General features: G+C 40.8%; 1 protein-coding gene across 1 annotated transcript; it reads right to left on the minus strand.

Annotated features, from left to right (window-relative positions):
* Positions 1-233: 233 nt before the first annotated feature.
* Positions 234-11622, minus strand: SLC38A2 (solute carrier family 38, member 2). Its single transcript, XM_006865325.1, has 15 exons — positions 11507-11622; positions 11196-11277; positions 10928-11043; positions 8282-8355; positions 8064-8156; positions 7852-7933; positions 6333-6415; positions 5835-5893; positions 5552-5728; positions 4895-4974; positions 4684-4784; positions 4010-4134; positions 3518-3662; positions 1503-1600; positions 234-332 (listed from the first exon to the last, which is right to left on the minus strand). Exons 1-15 carry the CDS (start codon positions 11620-11622, stop codon positions 234-236), a joined length of 1530 nt encoding a protein of 509 aa, XP_006865387.1.
* Positions 11623-26981: the final 15359 nt, after the last annotated feature.

A 26981-nucleotide genomic window follows, 5' to 3' on the forward strand; every position in this document is an offset into this window, starting at 1 on the left:
TATAATTGTCACTTCCCTTCACCCGAGACTCGTTGTTTTGCTGTTAATATCCATTTCTATCATACAGAATAGTTTCATGAAAGAGTTCACTTATTCTGTACTCAGAAGAACCAGCGAGGAATCTGCACTTCAAAAGGAAGTGAAACTGAAAACATTATGTGAGATTTCATAGTTAGTTGAGAGTTGACCCAACACTGGCATCAAATGGACTCCTGGAGTCTGAGTGGTGCCAGTTAGTGGCCACCCCCAGGGGCATTGTGCACCCAATCCAAAACAATCAAGGTCATGCTTCCAGTCATCACCACTATGCCGCTTAACAGGAAGAACACAGCCTGCATGGGGAGAAGCAAAGACAACTGGTCAGCAAGCAAACAACAGAACATATTATGTGACACATTCCTTTTCCTATACTTCTTTTTTTGCAATGCAAGTTTAACAGAGAATATGCAGTTAGACAACACACAATTTGTTGCATCAATAAGTGCGCTATGATTAATTAGGATTCTTAAAGTGCTTTTATGCAGTTACTGGAAACTTTGAACAAAATTTCTGACTGGTTGGCATTTACATTGAAAACTTCCTACACTTTTTAAAAAAACTTATTTTTAAAAAAACTCTTGCAAGTTAGGCAAAGGTTTCCAGAGTAGATCAGTTTAAAGGCTATACTCGGCTGTTGTTGTGTGCCACTGAGTAGGTTCCAACCCACAGTGACCCTGTACAGGATTTCAAAGAGCAGTCGGTAGGTGTGAACTACCAACTTTGTGGTTAGCAGTCTAGTGCTTATCCTACAGTGCCACATGAGGACCCATAGTCTTTCTACTATTAAGTCATGTTGGTTCCAACTCAGCAACCCTGTATAGGGTTTCCAAGGAATGGCTGGTGAGTTTGAATCGCCAACCTTGAGGTCCAAGCACATTATCCTGCAGCACCATACCAGAATTCTTTCTATAGACATACAGTTTTACCTTGTTTAAAATATTTTAACAGTTCTAAGTAAGGGGTTAAATCTATAAGCACAAAACAACTGCCTTTGTAGCAAATAGAAAAGTAATTGACTTTAATAAACTGATATACATATAAAACTTGACTTGTTGGGTTTTTTTAATTGCATTTTTTAAAGCAAAAACGAAGTCAAAACCGAACCATGAAACTGTACCAGAGAGTTTCTGAGACTAAAACTTTACAGGAGCAGATAGCCTCATCTTTCTCTCTCAGGAACAGTTCATGGGTTTGAACCAACGAGTCAGATGCTTAACCCACTACACCAGCAGGAGATGACAAACTAAACCTAAGTCATGCAGCTCGAGTCAAATCTAAAGGTCTAAGAAACACACTCGTAATCCTACTCTGCAATTACAGCCAGTAGAAAATCTTGAGCAAGACAACAGTTGTTGGCTTATAAACAATTCTAGTACTTTAATCAGCAAAAAGAATGACAGTGAAAAATAAGGGCAGAAAATGACAGTATTTTTTTTTATTTAGTTGAGGAATCTCTTACTCACCCCAATCTTCTGTATAGACTTCATAGATTCTTTTTTCACTAATTTGATATAGAAGGCAGATGGGAGAATAAAAATCAACATAGCAGCTGCAGATGCACCTGTTAATATAAAGAGAAAAGTGAACTCAGTAAAACTACTCTCATCATTTATTTAATCTTAAGATCCCGTTATTTTGGTTATGGGCGAAGTTGCACCAAATGTAGATGTAGTAAGCATAGCACAACCAAGTATTTGAGCAGATCTTGGATGAATGTAGGAATATTGGTTATGGGCAGGCAGAGATGTATACGTGGGTGAGAACAGAAAAGCATCTATCAATATCATGTCTATAGAAATATGTGGAGTGCTGGTGTGGTGCTGTGGGTTAACGCACTGGGCTGCAGGTTGGTTTGAACCACAAGGTTGGTGGTTCAAATTCACCAGCTGCTCCTTGGACACCCTAATAAGGGTCGCTATGAATTGGAACTGACTCGAAGGCACTAAACAACAATTGAAATATGTGGAATCTTAGTGTGGTGCTGTCAGATAAACACTAAACTGCAAGGTTGATTGAAAAAGGACGGAGGCTCAAAGCCACTAGTCGCTCCACGGAAACCCTATACAGGATTGCTATGAGTTGGAACTGATTGGACAGAACTGAATAATACACAAATATGTGGGTGCAGGCATACATATTCATTGAAGACACAAGTCCAGATCCCTCCTTCCTCATACATAACCAAATATCTTCTAAGATTGGTTTTCTGGGATTGAAAAGTTAGGGCCACAGTCTCCTAGACAATTCAGTTAACTGGCATAATGTAGTTCACAAAATCATGATCTGTATCCTAGTGAAATGGGTATAGGATCTTAAAGTTTTTTGGTTTTTTTTTAATGTTTTACTGTGAATTATGTGATCGTTTACATGGGAGAACATTAGTTTTATATTCATTCTATCATATATCATCTCATTGCCATGGTTACAATCCCCTCCATGCATCATCAACCAACCAACCAAAGGGTATACCCTGCAAGCCTGTCCCCCACAATCCCCTCCACCCCTACCCCCAGTATTCAGCACAGTCCCTCTCCCTCTCTGGATCTAAAACCCCAGCTGCTCCATCGCTCTATGTCATCATCTCTGCCTCCATCTCAGGCATCACTGCTTCTCTGGGTAGGGTGGGGTCTTAAAAGTTTTTAAGAATCAAGTCTACATGAGTCCCAACCTCACTGATCCTGAGACCAGAAGATCTAAACAGTGTCTGGTTACCACCCACCACTGGCCATTTTGACCAGGATCTCAGTAGACAGTCTCAGATGGGAGAAAAATGTAAACTCCAAATCTTATTTTAAAAACAAAAACCCCCCAAAACTGGAGCAGCACAGAACAAAGAACTCCCTGGAACTACTGCCCTGAGACACTTTTAAACCCATTCAGAACCAAGAGTATCCAGAAATCACCTTTTTGTGAAACAGCACAGCTGCACACAAAATATTACTCATAAGAAGCAGTGCTCTAATCTGAGATCAAAATAGTCCTGATGGCACTGTGAGAGAGGCGTTGGTGGTTCAAATCCACTAACCACTCTTAAGAAGAAAGATGAAGGGGTCTGCTCCCGTGAAATTTTAGTCTCAATTAGTCTATATAGTGTGGGAGAAAGATGAAGCTTTCTGCTCCTATAGAGATTTATAGCCTCAGAAACCCTATGTAGGGTGGCTCTAAATTGGAATTGACTCAATGGCAGTGGTTTTGCTTACTTGAGACAAAAAGATTGACAACTACTCAAAGGCAAAGATGAGAGGATAAGAGGGCAAGGAATTTAAGCCAGAATACTGGAAATAGAGCAGAATCCAATGAAAGAGAATGGTGACATACTGTGATCAATGTAACTAATGTCACACTGAATTAGCAGGGAAATTGGCAAATGAATCTAAAATGCTGTTTTGCTTTTACCAAAAGCTCAATGAAATGTACTTTAAAAAAAAAATCACCCTGATATTTGAATCAACTTTGATGCATACTTCCTAAAACTTACCAATGAAACCAAAGATGTCCCTAATAGTCGGTACAAAGATGACAAGCAAGTTCGTGAATGCCAAGACAGACACTGTAATGAGACTATGACGCCACCAACTGAAATCTTTTCCAGCACACAATAACTGAGTTATGGAACTCCGGATCTGTAAAAAAGAAAGGCTATCAAATTGTAATAAAACGAGAAAACACAAAGTAGAAAATACATCTCAAAGAACATCTATTTCTAAAAATTGTGCATCCTTCAATGCTGTTTTCAGAATATCTATACACTTGACAACATTCTATATATATGTTCCATGATGGAACCCAGGATATTTTTTTAAAACCACAATTTATATTGGTGGGAGGGGTTGTATGTGTGTGTGGGGGGGAGGGGATGGACTTCCACTGTGCTCTCTAGTAGTTTTGCTCTTCCTGCAGAAGATGAAAATCTCACAAATCTTTACAACCCTAAAAGTTCATTCCCACTGAAGGCAGAGTGACTACTTACCGGGAAAATAACAACTGGTACTGTCAGGGTGACAGCCACCAACACGGCCAAACGGACAATGAGGAGAAGGATATCAGTGGCCATGACAGTAGAGTATGTATGAAGCAATTCTGCCTCAACGTGTCCTATGGGGAAAGACAAAGAGAGCTTCAAATGTGCTGTGTCCTCTGGAGATTAAGTAGTAAATCTAAATTTAAACAAGATTTGCCTCAGAGTTATTAGCTACCCACAAAACGACTATAAACTAAGAGGCTATAATAAGATTAATTTGGAATTATGGTCAATGCAATTAAAAAAACATTGAAGGAAAGTTTTTCTAAATACTGAGCAGAGATTTAGCCACATGATCTCCATTAAAAACAACAGGAGTCAAATTGTGAAATCCCTTGGTTTCTAGCTTGCATGTGTTGTATAATTTGAAGGTGATAAGCGAGGTAAGTAGGATGAACTTAGAGGCAAGAACGTCATATTAAAGAGATGAATGGTCTATCTGTGAACCTGGATTCTAGAAATGATTGATAAAATGCACCAAAGGAAACACTAAACTCTAAATGCAATTCTTTATCACAAATAGGAAACCTACCAATACAGAGTGAATTTTTTCTAAGTCTGGAACTACCATATAAAGGGGTAAATTTTGTTTTAATAAACTTTGTAAACTAGATATTATTTACCATAAAATGTCAGGTATCCAAAAAGGGCAGCAAGCAGGTACATGAGAAACATGGCAAAAAATGAAATCTTGGACACATTCATCATTCTTCTACGGCTACGGCTATGAAAATTCCAAGGAAAATGCACTTAAATTTCAGTAACGATAATAACAATGTGGTAAAATATTTTTCTAATTTTCCTTAAAAATTTATTTAAAAATAGAATATTTACTCTTTCAGCTCTTCGTAAATGGGAAGAATAGCAGGGTGGCAGACAAATGAAAAGGTCAGAATCGGCACGGCATATACAGTCTGAAAAGAAGGTAAAAGCTTACTCATTATCAAACTCACAAGCCTCCGTTTTACAGCTTGTAGTTTCTATTTGCAAGTCTTAGAACCAAAGCCTAAACTACTTATATTCCTTGCAAAATTCATGTTCTCTTCTAAATCTATTCCAGTGATTAATATCCCTATTAATAAATGTGTCGATTATTAACACCATTATAATTATTGTATTGTTCAATCTAGCTTCATCTATAAACCAACATATTTGATACATCCTTTCCAGTCCTCAACAATCAACTGTTGTTGTTGTTGTAAGTTTTATTGAGTGGGTTCTGGCTTGTAGCAACCCTGTATAGGATGGTTTCTATAAAGCAACTGATGGGTTTGAACTCCTGACTTTGTGGATCGCAGTCCAGTGCTTATCCTACAATGCCACACCAGGAGTCCTCAATAATTAACTAGCTAATCCTAAATTTTCTAAACCAGTACCCTATTAGCTTTCCTTCTTTTACCCTAATTAAGTGATTTTAAAAAATTTTAATGTATAGTCTTTCCTTTCCCCCCAATGTCCGCCTTTGAGAAAATGAAGACTTTATGCATTTACCTGTGAGTTGAAGATAAAGTAATGTGGTCTGCAAGAATCTTCCTCAGTTATGTTAAGTGTCCCACTCGGCCTAAAAGTTGTAAGAGTTGCCGGCTGTCTTAAAGTGTTGTTCATTGTTTCATTAATTAACAAAGCAATTTCTACTGGGCAAGGTATCTGAAATTTCTTGCAAATCACCTGAAAAATAAAACATTTGACATTTTGTTAAGGTGAATAATGTGACAAGGCTTATAAAAAAAACCTTATCTAAAAAAATCTCCAGCTTTAAAAAAATGCTACCTACCACTATCAGAAAGAACATCATGCACAACAAGGAAAGGCCACTGGTATATCCCAGATATCCTAGATGGAGAAACATATCAACTTTAGTTTAATGAAATCAATTTAGGGCAAAAATATTTTCTCCACAGAGTAAGTGAATCCTGTCTGGAAGACTTTAGGCACTAAAGTGTGGATGTAATATTAAAATTTCTAATACTTATATACTAAGAGCAAAACTTTAATAATACTTGTTAAATTCCAAGATGATAAAAATGATCACTTATATGTATTATTTACGAAGCATAGTAAGATACTGCAAATGTCAATGAAAATATAATTCCCAATGTTTTGGGGTTCCTTGATTGCTATCCTGCTAGGACTTTGAAAAACCTATAAGCACTGTATGCTGCAACCCCAAAAGTATGTTTACTAAGGCTTTTAAACTCTCATTTCTATTGAGAGAAAGTCAACTAGTTGATGAGAAGCTTATTTAAATTCTCTTTAGAGATGGATTGCTCACCTAGATTTCTCAGCAGGGACAGAGGAAGAATGAGCACCAAAGACACCAATAGAACCAAATAGTCACCATTCAGATACCACAACCTGAATTGAAGAAAAATAAAGATAAAAACCGGTCACAAATATCCTCAGGAATAGACACATCTTTTAAAAACACAAAAACTGCATCTGCATGCTAAGTCAGAGGAAGAAATTATGTAAGGCTGTAATTTCTAATAGGGCTCATTTTATAGAAATGCAAATCCAGGTTTGGAAAACATCACTTGTTCCAAAGCTTATAGATAGGAATAAACTTCTAACTTTGTGAGCTAGATGAATATTCACTCGTTAGAAACGGTATGAAACAGTGTAACGATTGTCTTGTTCCTTGCTCTGGGAAGGCTGCCAGCTGATTCATAACACAGAATGCTCCTTAAAGGCTTGATACTTATATAGGGAACAAAGTGGCATTGTTATACCAGTAATCTTATCTTTTAGCATTTTTAGAAAGATTGTATACCAACTTTGTCATAGCTTTAAGCCTGAAACTTCAAGAGCCAGAAACAAGCGAATTCTAAAACAACCCCCCAGACATTTGTTAGCAAATATACACATGTAAACATTTCAAGCAAGAGATTTGTAATCTTAGGGAAAAATGCATAGGCAAAAACCAAAGCTCCATTCCCCAAGCCAGGACTTCTTAACAGGTTATTCAGATCATATTGCGACACAACCCACCTTGTCTCGAAAAGCAGTCAAAAGAATACCTTTTGAACTTAAAAAGAAAATATCATGTATGTCCCTAAGTTCTAGATATAACTCTACCTTCTTAGGTAATCATTAGCTTCATCACTATTTTCAAATCCTAACTGCCTGTGAATTCCACTTTAGCAGCAAGTACATCAAAGAATACTAATATTTAAAGACTATCTTTGTCAAATTAAATGTCTAAAGTCACACCAGAGATAACCACACCTCTCTTATTTTTGAGGTAATGAGCTACATGTAAGTTGGGAAGTAAATTATGCTTTCTATGTTTACTTTAGATAAAAACCTGTTAGTCCACTAGGGTGAATACATTCGCTAGATAGATAACGTTCCAACAGCATGGCCACCATTTTCTGATCATCCGCTTTTTGAACAGATTTAGGGCTAAGAATTTCAAACTTTGAAATGTTAAGGTAGAAATAGATTTTTGATATAATTCAAACTGCAGTCCTTACATAGGTTGGGGTGTGCGCTCCACAGCTATAACTTCCTAGAGTGTAAACATAAAGTGGAGGTAAAGTCCAAAAACCTGTTTTCACATGCAGGTTAGAAACGACGTTTGCAGAAGTAGAAAGTAGAAGGGTAGCTACTACTATATTTAGACTTTCATTCTCAGAAAGTTCAAATCAGCTTATGGGGGATTTTTTGGTATTATCAAAGGGAACATTTATGAATAATAGTTTACTGATAATCATTTGGTATCCAACTTTGATAAAATGTTTCTAACAATTTTAGACTATAATTGTTTATGAGCAACCTTACTTAGCACCTACCCAGTTTTATCTTCAATGTTCATTAATGCCTGGATCACCAAAGGTAACTCATATTTCACTATGAAGAGGTAGCTTGACATAGCTGGAGGAAAACAAAATTATACCATTACAAGTGCAAAATGTGGCCTGTGACACTGGAACTAATGTGCCACGACTCTGTGCTACACAAAGACCAATGAGTCTACCCAAATTGCTTTTTAGAAAATTCTTACCTCCAATGTTCTGCATTGTGATTGATCCAGAGGCTGCCAGCTTTCCAACCAATCCAAATGCCTTCTGTCCCAACTGTTCATATAATAAAGACCCTGTAATTTGAAGACCATAGAAGCATGAAGCAAGTATTTTATAAAGAGGAACAAAATCATGATAGGCATGCAAAATTGTTGGGGGGTGGGGTGGAGTAAAAAACAAAACAAGAATACCACCATACCTCCTTCATTGGCAGTCTTCAAAAGGAGATGGACAGAATAAAGAGAAAATATGGACACAAATGACAGGAGAATTCTGATGAAAGAAGGAAAAGGTTCAGGGTTACAAGCTAGCATGGCTATATTTAAAAGATAATTCTGTTTGGTTGTTCTATTTCAAACAGTAAATGCACCTGGTCCTAATATTTTTTGTGCTAGGACTGTCCTCTTCAAGAATTGGTGTTCACTCTCCCACTATGCTAGAATCCTAGTGTGGCGCAATGGGTTAATATGCTAGACTACCAAGTAGGGTTGAACTGCAAGCTCAGCGATTCAAGCTCATTAGCCGCTCCTTGGAAACTCTATACAGGGTCGCCATGAGTCGGAACCCACTCGACAGCACTTAACAACCGTTTCCACTATGCTAGCTACAAACTTCATGCATTATGTCTCAAATAGTCTAATAGGCTGGGATTTATCTACCGAGCCAAAGATACTTATCAAAATACACCGTCCAGTGGTCCAAACAGACCTTGCAGTCCAGTGCATTATCCTTCAGCCTCACAGCAGGAGCACTGTAAGAATTAGCTGTATGCTTGCTGTATCTGTAAGATGGTGATAATACCTGCCACTAAACCCATACTAGGAAATGTTTTGCAATTTATAAAATTTAACTGATAAATACTCAAAAGGAGAGGAATGGAATTACAAAGAAGAAAAACAACACTAACATTGAAAGTGTCAGGAACCACAGGCTTTATAAACAACTGGGTACAAATCAGAATTAACTACTGTGATGATATAGTACATTGCAACAGGTGGTATGAAAAACGATATCACCACCCACAATGCCTATGCTAAAACACAAAGCAGCGGACTATCAGCTCCACCTCTGGGCGGAGCTCCCTTGGCTCTTGAACTTGGCTTCAACAAGGGGGCAAGGGAGAAGGACAATAATTTTCCTTTAAGGCAGGGATTCTTATTCAGGCCACTTTTACTCTCCTTCCCTCCAGGCAAATCAAGGGAAATCCACTTCCTGCCCTCCCCCCACCCCCCCAAAAATCACATAAACTGGTAGAAAGTTACTTAGTTTCTTAATGCTATCAGGGCAAATTGCATCTAGCACCACCTTGTGAGGTGCTGGTTAAAAAAAACAACATAGGAGGTGGCCTCAAGCTGCCATTCTTATGTCAAAACTTTTACACACTCTAGTCAGTCCAAGGCAGAAAATGACACCATCATCAGCATGATGGCTATTTCAAAGTCTGCTGACATATTATGTCCTTTCATCTCTTACACAGAAATAACAATGACTAGACATAATCTGGAAGACTGATTCCACGTGATCTGGTTAAAGAGAGTTGTTTTAGCAGAGCGTTGTTTAACCAAACTATGACAACATGCAGCCTCTGGCCCATTTACCTCTGGTACCTATAAATGTACACCTTGTAAAATACTGATGGAGAAAAAAAAAAAATCACTGGAGCACTTTTTGGTATTATTTAATCATTTAATAAAATGGCTAATCAAATACATGGTTGCTCTATGTATGTATATAGCTTTGCATGAGCACCCATTAAAGAATAAATAATTTCAAAAGTACCAAGATAACATATTATAAGTTTGCTTTTACTTTGAAACAGAGGTGCTATTTTACCTTTTTATTTCTGTACTATCATCACATTGGCAACATTTAAAAATGCCCTTAAGTTTTTATACCAGCATCCAAAGATGGTATTCCAGTTATCCATTAAATACTTTAAAATTGTAGGATCTATGTAATTTCTCATCCTTACTAAGAGGCCTCAAAAAGTCTGAAGCTGATGAAGCAAGGCAGTCAGATTCAAGATTCCCATCAAAGCGAGGTTCTGGATGGAATCTCACCACGAAGTAGAGTTGCAAAGATCTGCCTTTCTATTCATGAATATTCTATTCTACTGGAAAAACAAATCTGAGTAGAAGGTCCCAGTAGTTAACTGTATCTCACTCACAAAGACACTAAATGCATTAACGGTTTCATCTTCATCTGTACAATTTAGTTTATAAAAAATCCTCTATAGAAAGTACACGTAAGAGCTATGATACAAAGCTAGTATCACTGAAAATGCATATTCAAATTTACAAGTATTTTTCTTGTTTTTCTGGAAAGTCTACCACATTTTTTCATTACATTTTCTAAGGGTCAGGGACACTTCTCAAAGTGGTAAAGAATCACTATTACAAAATCCTTCTATAATTCTAATATTCTAGAAAGTACCGGAAAACTGGGCAACTTTAAAAAAAAAAAAATCAGCTTCTTTAAAAAGTATGACTCATTTTTCTTTAAATATGTAACCATATAGGTAAATATCACCACACCCTACATACTTAGAGGAATTAGTTCTTTTCCTGATATACATAACCAGGTCACAGGTCCTTGGGGTGTCTTTGTCAACTTACCAAAATGAGTTTGGAGGCACTATGCTTATTTTTCTTACCCAATTGGCTTTCTTGATTTTTGTGCACTTACTGAATAGATAAGAGCCTGGGGGGAGGGTTCTCATATTGTTAAGTTAATATTTTTAAGTCAACTACTTCAACTGTAAATCCAGTTTCTGGAGCCAAAATAATATGTTGTATGACCACATTAACTGCCCTGCATGGCAGACTCACTACTTACACATACTTACATAAAAAGAGCAATTCCAGTATTAGCCATGGCATAAGAAAGCCCAAGGATTCCACTGCCCACAATCGCATTGCTCAGATTAAATATTGACATTCCAAAGGAAGTAGTACCTGGATGCTACATAGAGGGAAAACGATAACCAAACATATAACAATAATTAAATGGAGAAAACCAGCTCTGGGCAAGTTAGCTTTGAAATCTAAAAGTAAAACTATTCTTTACTCCACAAAGCCACAGACACACACACACACAAATTATTTTTAACTTACAAAGTCTGTTTCATACTTCTTCTTCCCCAGATTCGATTCAAGTAAAAAGTTTTGGTTTTCAGGATCTACATCTGCGTAATGGCTAAGGAAAAAAAAACACAAAAATATGTATATATATTAAATTGGATTGAAATGTACATATCCATTCATTGCTTTAACACAAAACGGCCCACTTTCAGTTGTCACAATGTCTTTGTTTAAAATGCATTAACATTAACTAGTAGCCAACTCTCACACAAGACACTGACAATGCAATTCTCCTCCCATTCCCTACCTGCCATTTAAAAAAACAAAACAAAACAGATCTCTACCTTTTCAGCGCAGCTTGCTTGATGGGATAGGAGTAGTTGAAATCGCTGTTGGAACTGTAGCTGCTGCTGTCCTCATCCGGGGAAATGTTAAACCTTCCCATTTCGGATTTCTTCATGCTGGACACTGGAAGGAATCGGGTGTTAGCGATTAGCGCTGGACTCCTTTTGTCCTTGGCGGGGAACCGGTCCTCGAGGCTGCCTGAGAAGGTAAGAGGCGCGTCAGGACTGCAGCACCCGCCCGCCAGCCCGCCCTGCCGGGTCACGTGACGCCGTAGGACTGTGCAGCGCGGCTGATTCATCCCCGGCCAGGCGAGTGGAAAAGTACCAGCCGATCGCGAGGGGCGGGGGCGCGGCGAGGGGCGGAAAAGTACAGACTACAGAGCCGGCGAGAACAAAGATAATCCCACCGCAACGCTAAGCCCGCAGAAGCTTGCGCCCTCCAGACGCAGGGTCCCCACTCTCAAAAGGATTTTAGGATTTCACCCTCTCCATTATTTTATGTCTAAGTGGAGGAGATGAGGGGTGAGGGAGGGGGAAAAGGCTCTGTTTGGCTTTTCCCTCCAGCTTCTTCAGTCGTGCACAGGCACGCAGGGCACACATCCCGCCCCCAGCATTTGCTAGATGTGCAAGCAACCCAGGAGCACGGCTCCGTTTGTAGCATTTGTTAACAGCAATGCCACGTAACAGTCTGTCTTTGAAAATGCCCGGGTCCCCCGAATGGGGAAATGCCTCCGCGGCAGATAGCATTTCCAGATGGAGGTGGACAACGCTTTCAAGAGGGGCCATTCCCGTGCATGCACTGGACGTTGTAGGTTTGTTTACACGTGCACACCCGTGTCCTCATCCAGTGCCCATATCCAGAGGCTTTTGGCTGGCCAGCACTTTACGCAGCCAGCCCCTCCTCTGCCCGGAAAGGAAACTGATGCAATATCGATCGTAGATTGTCAAACGTTCCGGGGCCCTCTTCCTTAATCTTGGCCTCTATTACAATAAAAGCCCAAACCCACCTCCGCCACCTCCAGATGCTTGACTCTTTGGATTTAACCTTTTAAAAAAATTATTACGAATGCAAATCAGTCACAAGATTTGCCGCAGCGGAGTCGCGGACCGGGGTGGTTCCCCTCCCCCTAACAGGAGGATGCAGCTCCTCGTTGAGTAGCACGCGGTCCCCGCCCTGCACCCCCTGGCAAGCCGGCCGAGCGGCGACCCCGTGCGGCGGCGCGGGCCAGAACGGAGCCCCTCCGGACGAAAATGCCCGCACCGGGAGAAACGACTGGCTGCCTGCCCACCGCCGCCCCTCCCAAAAGCCCCTCCCCCACTCGCCGGAGGCCGGCGCAGAGACGACCCCAGCACCCGTTACCTCTGTGGTCTCTGCTCCTTGTGTCCCGGAAACCTCACAAAAAAAGGTTTCAGTTGGGGTTTGTCCGTCGAAACAATTATTGTAATTTTTTTTTAAATTTAAAACCAACAGACAAGAAAAATAATTTTAATTAAAAAATTAAAATGGCAAGTTGCCGACTCAATCCTCTGGCGTCTGCCGTCTGAAGGGAAAGGCGCGAGTGTGCGGAAACGCGTGGTCGGGCTGTGGGTGGTGGTACGGTACTAGAACCCCCGGGCGGCTGCGTCTCGCGACTCCTGAGCAGTCCGGCGAGCAGCGGGTTATAGCTGCTGTCCGCAACGACGCGTCAGGAGGCGGGGCCGCGGCAGCCGGGTGGCTTCTCTTTGTGTATCAACACCACCTGGGCTCCGCCCCCGGCCCGCCCGGTCCCCAGGCCCCGCCTCTCCCACCGCACCGCCCCCCGCCCCCGCACCCCCTCCCCGGCGCTGACTCGTCCCACCCAGCCCTGCCGAGCCCATCCCGCGGGCGCCTGCGACCCTTCAGCAAAGCAAATCTCGTTCTCTTTAGCTTCCCCATCAGTTGAAAAAGACCCCTGGTTGCTTCCTTCTGCCTATTCGTTTCAGCCCCAATTGGTGCCCAAAACATGCGATTGTCTTCGGAGAGCATTTTCCTTCAAATTTCCATCAGTCCGCGTTACTGAGTCTGCTTTCTCCTCGAGACTTTTTGGGGACACATCCCATCCACCCAGCCCTTTAGTGCCTGTTATGTTTGTGATTTATATATCGGGGTTTCTCTCGCAAACTTGGGCGAAATGCAGCAACGTTTTTCTGGTAGTCGGTTTCTGTCCCCGTTCTTTCTTAATCCATCTGAACTAGCTTTCACTCTCAAAATTAACGAGATTAGGTCGGTTGGCCGCTCAGTTTTGGAATATCATTTGTATGAAAATGAAAAACGCTAAGAGAAGGGGGGCGGGAGGCACATCCTGACCAGCAGATAAACCCGTAAAAAATGAAGCCTCCCGTAAAGCGATTTAAAGAATCCCTAGTGTTCCCTTCGCAGACACTCCTTTTCACCTCCCGATTTGAGAGTTCTCTCTCTCCTTGCCTAGTTTTCCCAGTATTTGCAAAGGCACTGCCTTCCTTGGAATGCTGATCTGAGATGCTTTCTCCCAGAGTCTGCACCTTTCCCTGCCAGTGATGCTGTGGTCTTGCTGAGCCAAGCATCTAGGGGGCCCCTTGGTTGTGGAATACGCAGTGCTCCGGAAAGGCAGGAGTTTCTGAAAACAAAGACTACTTAGAGAAATGCTTGTTGAATTAATGAATAAACAAACGCGTTTGACCTACTGCTCTCTTCCTTGTGGGGACGTGGGAGACTTTGGGCAGGACTAAGAGGAAAGGGTTGAGTGTGATCATAATTTTTGCTTTAACTATTTTCCTGAGGAAATATGTACAACTGTCTATTTCCGTGACACATGAAGCTGCCAGGGCCTGTCTACACCAGTGTTCATAATAGACAAGGGTGGACCCGATTTCCCCTTTACACTGGTGTTCCCCACCCCAAACCTTCTAGTCTTGTCAGACCAATCTCACTCAAACAACACCCTTTCCAGCTTTGGTGCTCTACACTCCTTCCCCCAAAATGCCAACATCACTCAAGGCTTAGTCACTGATCCTCAAGAAAGTCTCCCTCAGACCTCTCTTGGCAAGCAGTGTTTTCTGAAACCAAGTAGTGCAAAGACTTTTAAAACTCTTGCCGTCTTGCACTCAAAATTGTTCAGATTTGTGGTCTAGTCTCCATCTTGTTGCTAAGTGTCATTGAGTTGGTTCTGAACCATAGAGACTCTGCATGGGGTTTCCAAGGAGTGGCTGGTGAGCTTGAACCACCAACCATGTGATTCAAACAGACTTTGCAATCTAGAGCATTAACCCACAGTACCACACCAGGACTCCAGTCTCTCCCTAAAGACTGTGAATTCCTTAGGGCAGGTTTGGAATTTAACACACAGTTGAGGATGAAAAAATTTGATTATTTTTCTTCCTCATGCATTCCTTAGTAACATCAATCAACATTTCTGGTCAGGAGAACAACCTGAGATTTTTATTGGAGGGTTACAGAGGAGTCTTGGAATAAGCCTTAATATCAGGTTTCAACTGATAAAGATCAAAAGGGCTTGATCCCCTTTTTCAACCCGGTGAGTTTCCGGTTGGTACCTGGCACAGTGAGAGGTGCTGCGGAAGCCCTGAGGCTGGTGGTTATGGCTAGCAAGTTGTACTTTCACAACTAGACCTCTGTCCTATGGAAATGCATACTTAGGAGAAGTGCAAGACCTGTAAAATTGAGGCAAATTGGGAGTAGGGGTGGCAGGAGATGTAATCTTGATCTGACTCCTTTAGGACCAGAACCTAAATAGTAAATGACTAGAACAAGAAAGGGAGGATTCCAACTTTCAGTTTTCTATTGCCAGTTGGTTTGTATTTTGAAGGGCTAACCTGAAGCACATCTACAGATTCAAGCAGCTTCCAGCTACTGCCTGATGAGCTTTGGGCTTTTTGCTTTTATGCTTTGGACTAGGCTGCATGGAACATAATGTTTTCATCTGATTTCTGGGAAACTTTACCACCAAAAATACCTGTTGGTCTGAAATGCTAAACTTTAGTTTGATTTCTAAGCTAATATTCTAGAACAGCAATATTTTTCAAACTGCAAAATGGGATCCAGCGGTGGATTGTGATTGCTACCAGCTTTAATGAAATAGAACAGAACAAAATTTTAGTATGACATTTCAGTGTAAATCTACATAAGCAGAAAGCCTCATCTTTCTCTCCCAGAGTGCCGGGTAGGTTGGAACTTCTGACCTTGTAGTTATGAGGCCAGCTTGCAACCCACTATGCTAACAGTACTGTTAAGTATTACTCTGTGATTTTTTTTTTTTTTTAAGTTTTGTATAAATATGTGTGTATTCTGAGCTGTGATGTAAAATATATTTCTTACTGTGAATTCGGGTCAAATCATTTTGAAAGCTGATGAGAGAGAGCAAACCTTATCACCTACCCCAAGACATAAAAACAATCACAAAAATCAGTTGTCCACTCTGAATTTTCTGGACTGTATTGTCAAAGTAAATTGTAAGAAGTTTTTCAGTGAAAGTAGATAACTATCTTCTATAAAATTGTGTGATCATTATCACCTTATAGAATAGTTTTGTTTGTGAAATTTGTAACTCGTTTGTCCTCTCAATTTTGGTGTTCAACTGTTGGTCTTTAAGATGATCCTCCACATTCTATCTAGCCAATATTTCATCTTGCCTAAGTAGGCTTACACATGAAACTTGCTGCTCTCTACCCTGAGTCAAATGGAAGAGTTTAAAGTTCTTGAGTTGTGTTCACAGCTTTCCTTGATCTGGATTAGCCTGCTTTCCAGTTTATCTGTCTTTATTCCTTATTGTCCCCAGTGAATCTCACCTCCTGGTGTTCATGCCCATTTATAATCCCCTTTACTTGACTGTACACTGGATCTAGTGATTTGTTTCTAATGAATGTTATTTTGTTGTTAAGTGTCCTTTAGTAGTCTTCAACTCTTAGAGATCCTTTGTATAACAGAACAAAATGTAGCTGGGTCCTGGCCAGCTTCACAATAGTAGGTGGATTTCAGCCCATTGCTGCTAATGTTGTTGGTAATGAATGTTGTTGGTGTTAAGCGCCTTTAAATTGGTTCTGACTCAGAGCCATACTGTATAGGGTTTCCAAGGAGCAGCTGATGGGTTTGAACAGTCAACCTTGTGGTTCACAGTCCAGTGCTTATCCTACAGCATCACACCAGCACTACAAAATATTAGTATGTCATTTATGGTAGTAGTGGTGGTGGTTATGTGCCACCAAATCAGTTTATATTGACAAACTGAGCGAAGCATTATGGCAAAAGCATAGGGTATATGAAAAGGAATGTGTTAGTTATTTGTTGTTATTGTTTAAATGCCTTCAACTAGGTTCATAGTGACTCTGTATAGGGTATCTGAGGATGTAAATCTTTACGGAAGCAAAAAGCCTCATCTGTGACTGTTAGATTCAAACTACTAATTTAATGAATAGAATTGGATAAAAGTGATGAATGTTCATTTCAGAGATTGTTGTTATTAAGTGCCTTGGAATTGGTTCTGATTCATAATGACCCTGTATAGGGTTTCTGAGGAGCAACTGGTGGGTTTGAACTGCCAACATTTTAATTAGCATTTCATTGTTTATTCTACAGTGCCACACCAGGAGTCCTTTCTGAGATTGTTGTTGTTAAGTGCTGTTGAGCCAGTTCTGACTCATAGCAACTCTGTATAGGTTTTCTAAGGAGAGGCTGGTGGGTTTTAACTGCTAACTTTGCAGTTCAATCTGACCTTGCTGTGCAGTGCATTATCCTGTAGTGCCACACCAGGACTCCATTTTATGAGATTAGGTTACAAAAAAAAAAAAAGGCTCTGGTTTACATTTTGCACAGTTTAACACTCGCTCTCTTTCTATCTGCCTCATTTGCGTTGAGGGAAATCAGCTGCCTTCTTGTGACTTGTCTGTGAAGAGACCCACATAGCAAGGTACTGATGTTTCTCTGGCAAATGTGAGGATCCAAGGCTTACCAGCTGTCACATGAATAAGCTTGAAAGCATAGCTTGCCCAGTGGAACCTTTAGGTGACTGCAGCCTGAGCTAATACCTTAGCCAGAGGTCCCAGCTAAGCCCAGCCCATAATCCTGACCCACAGAACTACTGTGATGAAAAGTTTTCTTGTTTGGTGGAATTTACTTGCAATAGATAACCAATATGGGGAGTTTGGTGGCTTCCTAGGATAAGCACTGGACTTCTAACTACAAGGACTGCATTTTGAGCCCACTAGACCTGTAGGAGTGAAGAGCAGAGATGTCAGCTTGAGGACTAGGGTGCGCCTGACCCAGGCCATTGTGTTTTCAATAGCCTCATATGGATGCGAAAGCTGGACAGTGAATAAAGAGGATCGTAGAAGAATTGATGCCTTTGAGTTGTGGTGTTGGAGGAGAATACTGAGGGTGCCATGGACTGCCAAGAGAACCAATAGATCTGTTTTGGAAGAAGTGCAGCCAGAGTGCTCCTTGGAGGCCAGGATGGCTAAGCTTCGTCTCTCTTACTTTGGACATGTAGTCCGGAGGAAACAATCGTTGGAGAAGGATGTCATGCTGGGTAGGGTGGAGGGTCAGAGAAAAAGAGGAAGACCTCCAACGAGATGGATCGGCCAGGTGGCATCATTGATGGACTCGGGGGTGGCAGCGGTGGTGAGGTTGGCCCAGGATCGAACATTGTTTCGTTCTGCTGTGCATGGAGTCGCTATGAGTCGGTTCCGACTCGATGGCACCTGACAACAACAACAACAACAGACCTGTAGGAGAGAGATGGGACTTTCTGCACCCACAAAGATTTAAAGCCTCAGAAACCCTATGCAGGGTCGTTATGAACTGAAACCTAACTGACGGCTCTTCAACAACAACAACAACAAATAACTAACACATTCCTTTTCATACACCCTATGGTTTTGTCATAATGTATTGCTCAACTGATCAGTACAAACCATTTCGCCACTGTTTAGAGTTTTCTCCATTGCCTTTGCCATTGCTATTCAAATTCTACCTTTCCTTTTGTTGTTGTTGTTGTTGTTAAGTGCCTTCGAGTCGGTTCTGACCCATAGCGACCCTGTACAGGGTTTCCGAGGGTGTAAATCCTTACGGGAGTAGAAAGCCTCATCTTTCTCCCGCGGAGCGGCTGGTAGTTTCGAACTGCTGAGCTTAAGGTTCGCAGCCCGATTCGTAACCACTACGCTACCAGAGCTCCTGCTTAAATACTACATCATTCATGTATCCTTCTTTATCTGATGTTCTCATTTTATCTGATGTTTTCATTTTAAACTAATCTCATTCTACTTTGAACTTAGTTCTTTACTAGTATCTGTTTTGTGCTGTCTGTGTTTTAGATTTTATATTAGTGCCCTATCGTTGCTCATATGCAAGTTCAGGCTGAAGCTGAAGAAAATTAAAACAAGTCCACGGGAGCCAAAATATGACCTTAAGTATAGTCCACCTGAATTTAGAGGCCATCTCCAAAACAAAATTGAAACATCAAACATGAAAGACCAAATACCAGAGGAGTTGCGGGATGACATCAAAGACATCAAACATGAAGAAAGAAAAAAGTCATTAAGAATATAGAAAAGACCAAAGTGAATGTGAGAAGAGACTGAAACTTACTCTTGAATGTAGAGTGACTAAAGTGAAGAGAAGAAATGATGAAGAAATAAGAGCTGAACAGATCATTTCAAAGGGCAGCTTGAGAAGACAATGTTAAAGTATTATAATTAAATGTGCAAAGACCTGGAGTTAGAAAATGAAAAGGGAAGAACATGCTCAGCATTTTTCCAGTTGAAAGAACTGAAGGAAAAAAAAGTCAAGTCTCAACTTGAAATATTAAAGGATTTTATGTGCAAAATATTGAATGATGCTGGAAGTATCAAAAGAATCACTGTATAAAAAAGAATTGGTTGGCATTCAGCCATTTCAGAAGGTAGCATAGGATCAAGAACTGATGATACTGAAAGAAGGACTCCAAGCTGTACTGAAGGCATCAGGGATAAACAAGGCTTCAGGAATTGGTATGTTCCAACAAACGGATGCAGCACTGGATGCACTCACTCGTCTAGCCCCCAAAATTGGGAAATTAGACCAATACACTTGAATGATTCACATTTGTGTCCATTCCAAAGAAAGGTGACCCAATAGATGTGGAAATTATCAAACAATATAATTAATATCACATGTATATAAAAATTTCCTGAAGATAATTAAAAAATATTTGCAGCAGTTAATCCACAGGGAGCTGCCAGAAATTCAAGCCAGACCCAGAAGAGGACATGGAATGAGGGATATCACTGCTGACGTCAGATGGACTTGACTGAAAGAAAAGAATACCAGAAAGATGTTTACTTCACTATGCAAAGGCATTTGACTGTGTGGATCATAACTAATTATGGATTAGCATTGCGAAGAATGGGAATTCCAGAACACTTAATTGTACTCATGCTGAACCTGTATATAGACCAAGAGGCAGTTGTTCAAACAGAACAAGGGGATACTGAATGATTTAAAATCAAGAAAGGTTTGCGTCAGGGTTGTTTCCTTTCGCCATACTTATTCAACCTGTATGCTGAACAAATAATCAGAGAAGCTGGACAAAATTCAAAAGAATATAGTATTAGTTTTCGGGGAAGGCTCATTAAAAACTTGTCATATGCATATGACATAACCTTCCTTGAAAGAAGACTTGAAGCACTTGCTGGCGAAGATCAAAGAATACAGTCTTCTATATGGATTACAACTCAATGTGAAGAAAAACAAAAACTGTCTCAACATCATGATAAACAGAAAATCTTGAAGTTGTCAAGAATTTCATTTTACTTGGATGCACAACCAATACTTATGAAAGTAGCAATCAAGAAATCATGCGACGTATTGCATTGGGCAAATCTGATGCAAAAGACTTCTTTAAAATGTTACTGTGCCAAGATTACTTTGAATTGTGGTGTTGGTGAAGAATTCTGAAAGTACCATGGACTTCCAGAAGCACAAACAAATCTTGGAAGGAGTACAGTTAGAATGTTCCTTTTAATCAAGGATGTTGAGACTTTATCTCATGTACTTTGGCCTTGTTGACAGGAGGGACTTGTCTCTGGAAAAGAACAACATGCTTGGTAAAGGAGAGGGTCAGTGAAGAAGAGGAAGACCCCCAATAAGATGGACTGACTTCGTGTCTACAACAATGGATTCAAACATAACAACTGTGAGAACTGCGCGAGACCGGAGAAACGTTCCATTCTACTGTGCGTACGGTTGCTACAAATGTCCACTCGATGGCACGCAGCAACAGCAACAACATCTTCCCAGGGTAGAATCTGGCTAATACATTAGCCCAGACACTTGTAAAAAGAAGTCATCTTTTAATATATGGATGAATGAAGTAGCCTTTTTTTTAGAGCATTTATTACTATTGAAAATTATTTTAGATATGTTGATTGAGTTGTTAATTGTTTGCCTCCCTCACTAGGCTGTAAGTTTTAAAAGGGTAGGGATTTAATCCAGTTTTGTTGTTGTTGTTAAGTGCTGTCGAGTCTGTTCTGACTCTTAGTGACCCTGTATAGGGTTTTTGAGGAGCGGCTGTTGAGTTTGAATCGCCAATCTTACGGTTCAAACTGAACTTGAGGTTGAGTGCTTATCCTACAGCGCCACACTAGGAATTACTGCCAATTCTAGCACCTACAACAGTACATGACAATCCCTTTTTGTTGAATGAAAGAAATGCACGAGTAAACAGTTTTGAGTCTCTCAAGGACCAGGAGAAAACTTAATACTTACAGTCTAGTAAGTATCTATCTTATCCTTGACTAGCTAACATAGAACTCTTTTCTCCCTACCCATAGTGTTGTTGTTCTCTCTTTGCTCCATCTTAGAAAAATATCACCACCATTCACTGGAGAGCTCAGGTCCCAAACCACAAAGTCATCTCGAGTTCTCTTTTTCTTCAAGCATGTATTCCATCAGCTAGTCTTGAGAACTCTGACTCCAAATATATTTAGAATCTTGCCACTTCTCAACATTTCTACTGCTCTCTCTCTAGTCCAAGCCACCTTCACCTCTTTAGATCAAGTGAAGAGCCATAGCTGAACTCATCTTCCATTCTTGGTGCTCACAGTCCCTTCTCCACACAGCAGTGAGTAAGATCTTCTAAGAACACAAATCAAATCACTTGCTGAAAGGTATACTTCACTTTTGTTATTTCTGCAGAAGAAAGGTGAGGCTTTCTGCTCCCATAAAGACTTATAGCCTTGGAAACCCTGTACAGGGTCGCTATGAGTCAGAACTGACTCCAAGGCACATCACCACCACCACCACCACCAGTGGAGTCCTGGACAACATTGTGAAGTATGAGTATTCCTGAACACTTCATTGTGCTCATGAAGGATCTGTACATGGATCAAGAGGCAGTTGTTTGGACAGAACATGAGGACACTGAATGGTTTAAAATTAAGAAAATGTGCAACAGGGTTGTATTCTTTTCACTATACTTCTTCAACCTGTATGCTGAGCAAATCATCCGAGAAACTGGGTTCTATGAAGAAAAACGTGGCATCAGGATTGGAGGAAGACTCATTAACAATCTGCGATATGCAGATGATACAACCTTGCTTGCTGAAAGTGAGGAGGACTTAAAACATTCACTGATGAACATCAAAGAGCACAGCCATCGGTATGGATTACATCTCAATGTAAAGAAAACAAAAATCCTCACCATTGGACCCATAAACAACATTCTTATCAACAGAGAAAAGATTGAAGTTATCAAGGACTTCATTTTTCTTGGATCAACTATCAATACTCATGGAAGCAGCAGTCAAGAAATCAAATGACGTATTGCATTAGGCAAATCTGCTGCACAAGACCTTTTGAAAGTGTTGAAGAGCAAAGATGTCAGCTTAAGGACTAAGGTGCGCCTGACCCAAGCCATGGTATTTTCCATAACCTCAGATGCATGCGAAAGCTGGACATTGAATAAGGAAGACTGCAGAAGAATTGATGCATTTGAGTTATGGTGTTGGAGGAGAATATTGAAAGTACCATGGGCTGCCAAAAGAACAAACAGTATTAGAAGAAGTACAGCCAGAGTGCTCCTTGGAGGCCATCTGGATGGCCAAACTTCGTCTCTCATACTTTGGGCATCTTGTCAGGAAGGACTAGTTGCTGGAGAAGGATATCATGTTTGGTAAGATGGAGGGTCAGAGAAAAAAAAGAAAGACCCCCCAGCGAGATGGATTGGCAATATGGCAGCCTCAATGGGCTTCAGTGTGGCAACAATTGTGAGGTTGGCCCAGGACCGGGCAGTGTTTCGTTCCGTTGTGCATAGGGTTGCTATGAGTTGGTAGCGACTTGATGGCGCCTAACAACAACAACAACAGTGGAGTCCTGAGAGTCCTGGTGTGGCTAATCCATCACACTACAAAGTTGTTTGAACTGCAAGGTCGGTGGTTCAAGCTCACCAGCTGCTCCTTGGAAACCTTCTACAGGGTTGCTATGGGTCGGAATCGACTTGAAGGCACTTAACGACAGTGGAGTCCTGGAGTCCTATTGATTGACTTGTTAATTGTTTGCCTCTGTGGCACTGTGGGTTAATGTGCTGGACTGCAAAGTCAGTTTGAACCACAGTGTTGGCAGTTCAAGCTCACTAGCCACTCCTAGGAAACCCTATACAGGGTTGCTATGTGTTGGAACTGACTTGGAGACATTTAACAACAACAGTTGACTCCTGGACTCCTGGTGTAACACTGTAGGATCAGCACTGGACTGACCACAAGGTCAGTAGTTGAAACCCACCAGCTGCTCCTCAGAAACCCTATACAGGGTCACTATGAGTTGAAACTGACTCAATAGCACTTAACAACAAACAACAGTGGAGTCCTGGTGTGGTACTGTAGGATGATGCACTGGACCAATAGGTCGTTTTGAATTGCAAGTTCGGTAGTTGAAAATCACCTAGGAAACCCTATTCAGAGTCACTTTGAGCCTGAAACAACTCGATGGTGTTTAACAATAACAGTGACTTTTAATTGCAATTAGAACAAAATCCAAATTCTTTCTCACCATGCCTTATATGGTTATGCCCCTCCCTACCCCCACAACCTCATTTCCTATCATTCTTTAGCTATATTTTCAATACGTAATAACGATATCAGAGCTCTGGTGTGGCGCTGCCGGTAAACATGCTGGACTGTAAGGTCGGTTTGAACTGCAAGGTGGGCAGTTCAAGCTCACCAGCTGCTCCTCGGAAACCCTATACAGGGTCACTATGAGTTGGAACCGACAAGATGGCACTTAACAATAGCCATATTGATTGGCTTTCTTTATGTTCTTAACACATACCAACATCTTCCCTTTTCAGGGCTCTGCAATTCGTGTTCCTTCTGCTTAGATAGGTCCTTGCCTGTATCTTTGTGTGGCTGCTTTCTCATCATTTAGATCTCAGCTTAAATGTCTTAAAAAAAAAAGTCCTCATCAAAAAGAAAACAAAATATTATTCTTTTTTGTTGTCCCAGCAGCTGTTTCCCTTTGTGTGTGCCCAATCTCTATTTTCTTCATTGTACTATTTAATTTTTTCATTGTAATTTCTGTGACAAGAAAACGTAATTATTTGTTTTCTTGCTTATGATCTGCTCTCTCTTCCTGCATCATTCCTTTCAAATCTTTCTGGATATAAGATGATAAGTTCCATGAGGAAAATATTTTTGTTTTTCTCATCATTGACTTTGCAGTGTCTTGAACAGTGCTTAATTGACCCTACAGTGCCACAGCAGGACTCTAAAAAGGGCTTAGTCCAAGTATCTGAGTTGATGTCCTTGTTAAGTTGGTTCCAACTCATAGCGACCCTGTCTATGGTTTCCGAGGAACGGCTGGTGGATTTGAATCACCGACCTTGTGGTTCAAACCAACCTTGCGGTCCAGTACATTATCCTGCAGTGCCCCACCAGGACTCCTTCAGTGCCTAGCACATAATAAACTCTGAATAAATATCGGGTGAATTAAATGGATGATAGAATGTCATACCCAGACATCTCAATACAGTATGGAACAGGACAAAACATATCTGATGTATCTGATGCCCCCATTTCTGTTTGTGATCTGAATGACTGTGAATTCACATTCTGCTTCAGTTTCCTTGTCTATAGAATGTGGATAATACTGTCAGTCAATCCTACTTTCTTTAGAATCTTGTTGGATCATTTTGTATGTTTCATTTTTGGGATCATGCTTAGTAAGTTTTCCTAACACAGCTCTTAAGCCTAAAGTGCCAATACTGACTCTGTGAACACTCTACTGACTTTAGTATGTTTTTCTAGCACTGAAAGATACTGTGTTAGGTACCAACTGGTGTTACACATTCCCTCATGACTCAGGTCTGTAAACAATGATAATCATTTATTTCTATGGGTCAGGATATTAAGAGCAACTCAGTTGGATGGTTGTGGTTTGGGATCTCTTTTCCTTCTTACAGTTAGCAGTTGGCTGGGATTGTAGTTATCTTGACTGGGACTGGAAGATCTGCTTCCAGGATGGTTCACTCACATGCTAGCAAGTTGGTTTTTCTTCATGAAGACTACTCTGCAAGCCTGAATGTCCTCACAACATGGTGGGTGTCTTACTCCAGAGCAACAGATCTAAGAAAGACCAAGGCAAAAGCTACAATGCCTTATGACTTAGTCTTGGAAGTCACACATCACTTGTACTATATTCTATCAGTCCCTAAACTAAGCCCTGATTCAATTGCAGAATGGAGGCCAAGCTGAATACCAGAAGGAGAAGATCACTGAGGGCTATCCTGGAAGCTAGCCATTACAGGGAGGTTGTCAGCAGTAGGAAGCTTTTAATTGCAAGAAACAGAATAAGCAGTTACAAGTGAACTGAATAGTATATAAGGCCATTTGTTACCTCACCAAACAGGAAGTCTGCAGACAGGGCAGTTCTTGGTGGTGATAATCTCCACAAAGACTAAGAGCTCTCCATCTTTGCATTCTGTCATCTTCAATTAGCTGGCGATTTCTCTGGTCAGGGTCACATGTTGACTGTAGTAGTTTCAGGAGTCATTTGTAGACAGGACCACATCCAGTGAAAAAGAAAGGTGTGTCCATTTTATTGTAAGAGATATTTCCTGATAGTGCTATGGTAGATGTCTCAGGTCCCATCAGCCAGGATTGGGTCACACAGCCATGCATGAAAAAATACATTCTGTTGTGAATCTAGAAGCTCTGGTAGCATAGTGGTTACAAGTCAAGCTGCTAAGATCAAGGTCAGCAGTTCGAAACTACCAGCTGTTCCGCGGGAGAAAGATGAGGCTTTCTATTCCCATAAAGATTTACAGCCTCGGAAACCCTGTACAGGGTCACTATGAGTTAGAAATGACTCTACGACACACAACCAACCAACCAATTATGAGTCTATATATTTGTAAGCTTCAGTGTTTTATAACTCAATGCCTCATTTATCAGCAAAAAAAAAAAATGATGTTCACAGAAATTCAGTATTAAAAATTGCTTTAAAATATTTAGGTGGCTTTATACATATTTTGAAATCCTGGTGTGGTGCTGCAAGTTAATGTGCTGGATTGCAAAGTTGGTTTGAACCCCAAGGTCGGTGATTCAAGCTCACCAGCCACTCGTCAGAAACCCTGTAACGGGTCACTATGAGTCAGAACAGACTCAAAGGCACTTAACGATAGATAACAACAATACATACTCTAATGTGAATATAGTCAATTCTGAGTCCTGGTGTAAAACTATAGGCTAAGCACTGGACTGCTAACCACAAGGTCAAACCCAGCCACTCCTTAGAAACCCTATACAGATTTACTCTGAATCAGCACTGACTTGACAGCATTGAACAACAACAATCAATTCTGTCAAAGCTATAGAACTTTCCAGGAACCTAGGATCAGTACTCTGTTTCTCTCATCACCTTTCTAAATTTCAAAGAAAAAAAAGGGAGGGGGAGGAGTGGTGGTGGAGGGTTATGCGATTGATTGTCGTGATGGATCATTTTTATATAGATTTTCTGGTTATGGTCTTACCACTCCTACCAAATGACTGGGTGTTGCTGTTATTAAGCGCCGTGGAGTCAGTTCCGACCCATAGTGACCCTGTATAAGGTTTCCAAGGAGCAGCTGGTGAGCTTGAACCGCCGACTTTGAGGTTCAGACCAACTTTGCAGCCTAGTGCGTTAACCCACAGTGCCACACCAGGATACCAAATGACTGGGTGGAAAAATTCAAATAAGGTGTTTATAGCTTACCAAGGGGATTGAACAACTTTTTATTAGTGCAAACAAGGTATATGGCATCCGTGTGGGGATTGTTGTTAGGTGCGCATTGAGTCATCTTTGACTCATAGTAACCCTATGTACAACAAAACTAAACATTGCCTGATCCTCAACTATCCTTATAATCGTTATGTTTAAGCCCATTGTTGTAGCCATTGTACCAAGCAATCTCATTGTCTTCTTCTTTTTGCTGACCCGCTCCTTTATCAAGAATGATAT

The sequence above is a fragment of the Chrysochloris asiatica genome, unplaced genomic scaffold, assembly GCF_000296735.1.
Source record: "Chrysochloris asiatica unplaced genomic scaffold, ChrAsi1.0 scaffold00077, whole genome shotgun sequence".
Lineage (NCBI taxonomy): Eukaryota > Metazoa > Chordata > Mammalia > Afrosoricida > Chrysochloridae > Chrysochloris > Chrysochloris asiatica.

What these genes read in the sequence shown, in the direction of transcription:
- SLC38A2 (XM_006865325.1), bottom strand. Translation starts at nt 11,622, where the DNA reads ATGAAGAAATCCGAAATGGGAAGGTTTAACATTTCCCCGGATGAGGAC. An exon ending in TGATGTTCTTTCTGATAGTG is followed by an intron (nt 5,729 to 5,834) that starts GTAGGTAGCATT and finishes TTTATTTTTCAG; the next exon opens with GTGATTTGCAAGAAATTTCA. An exon ending in ACTTTATCTTCAACTCACAG is followed by an intron (nt 4,975 to 5,551) that starts GTAAATGCATAA and finishes CCTTCTTTTCAG; the next exon opens with ACTGTATATGCCGTGCCGAT.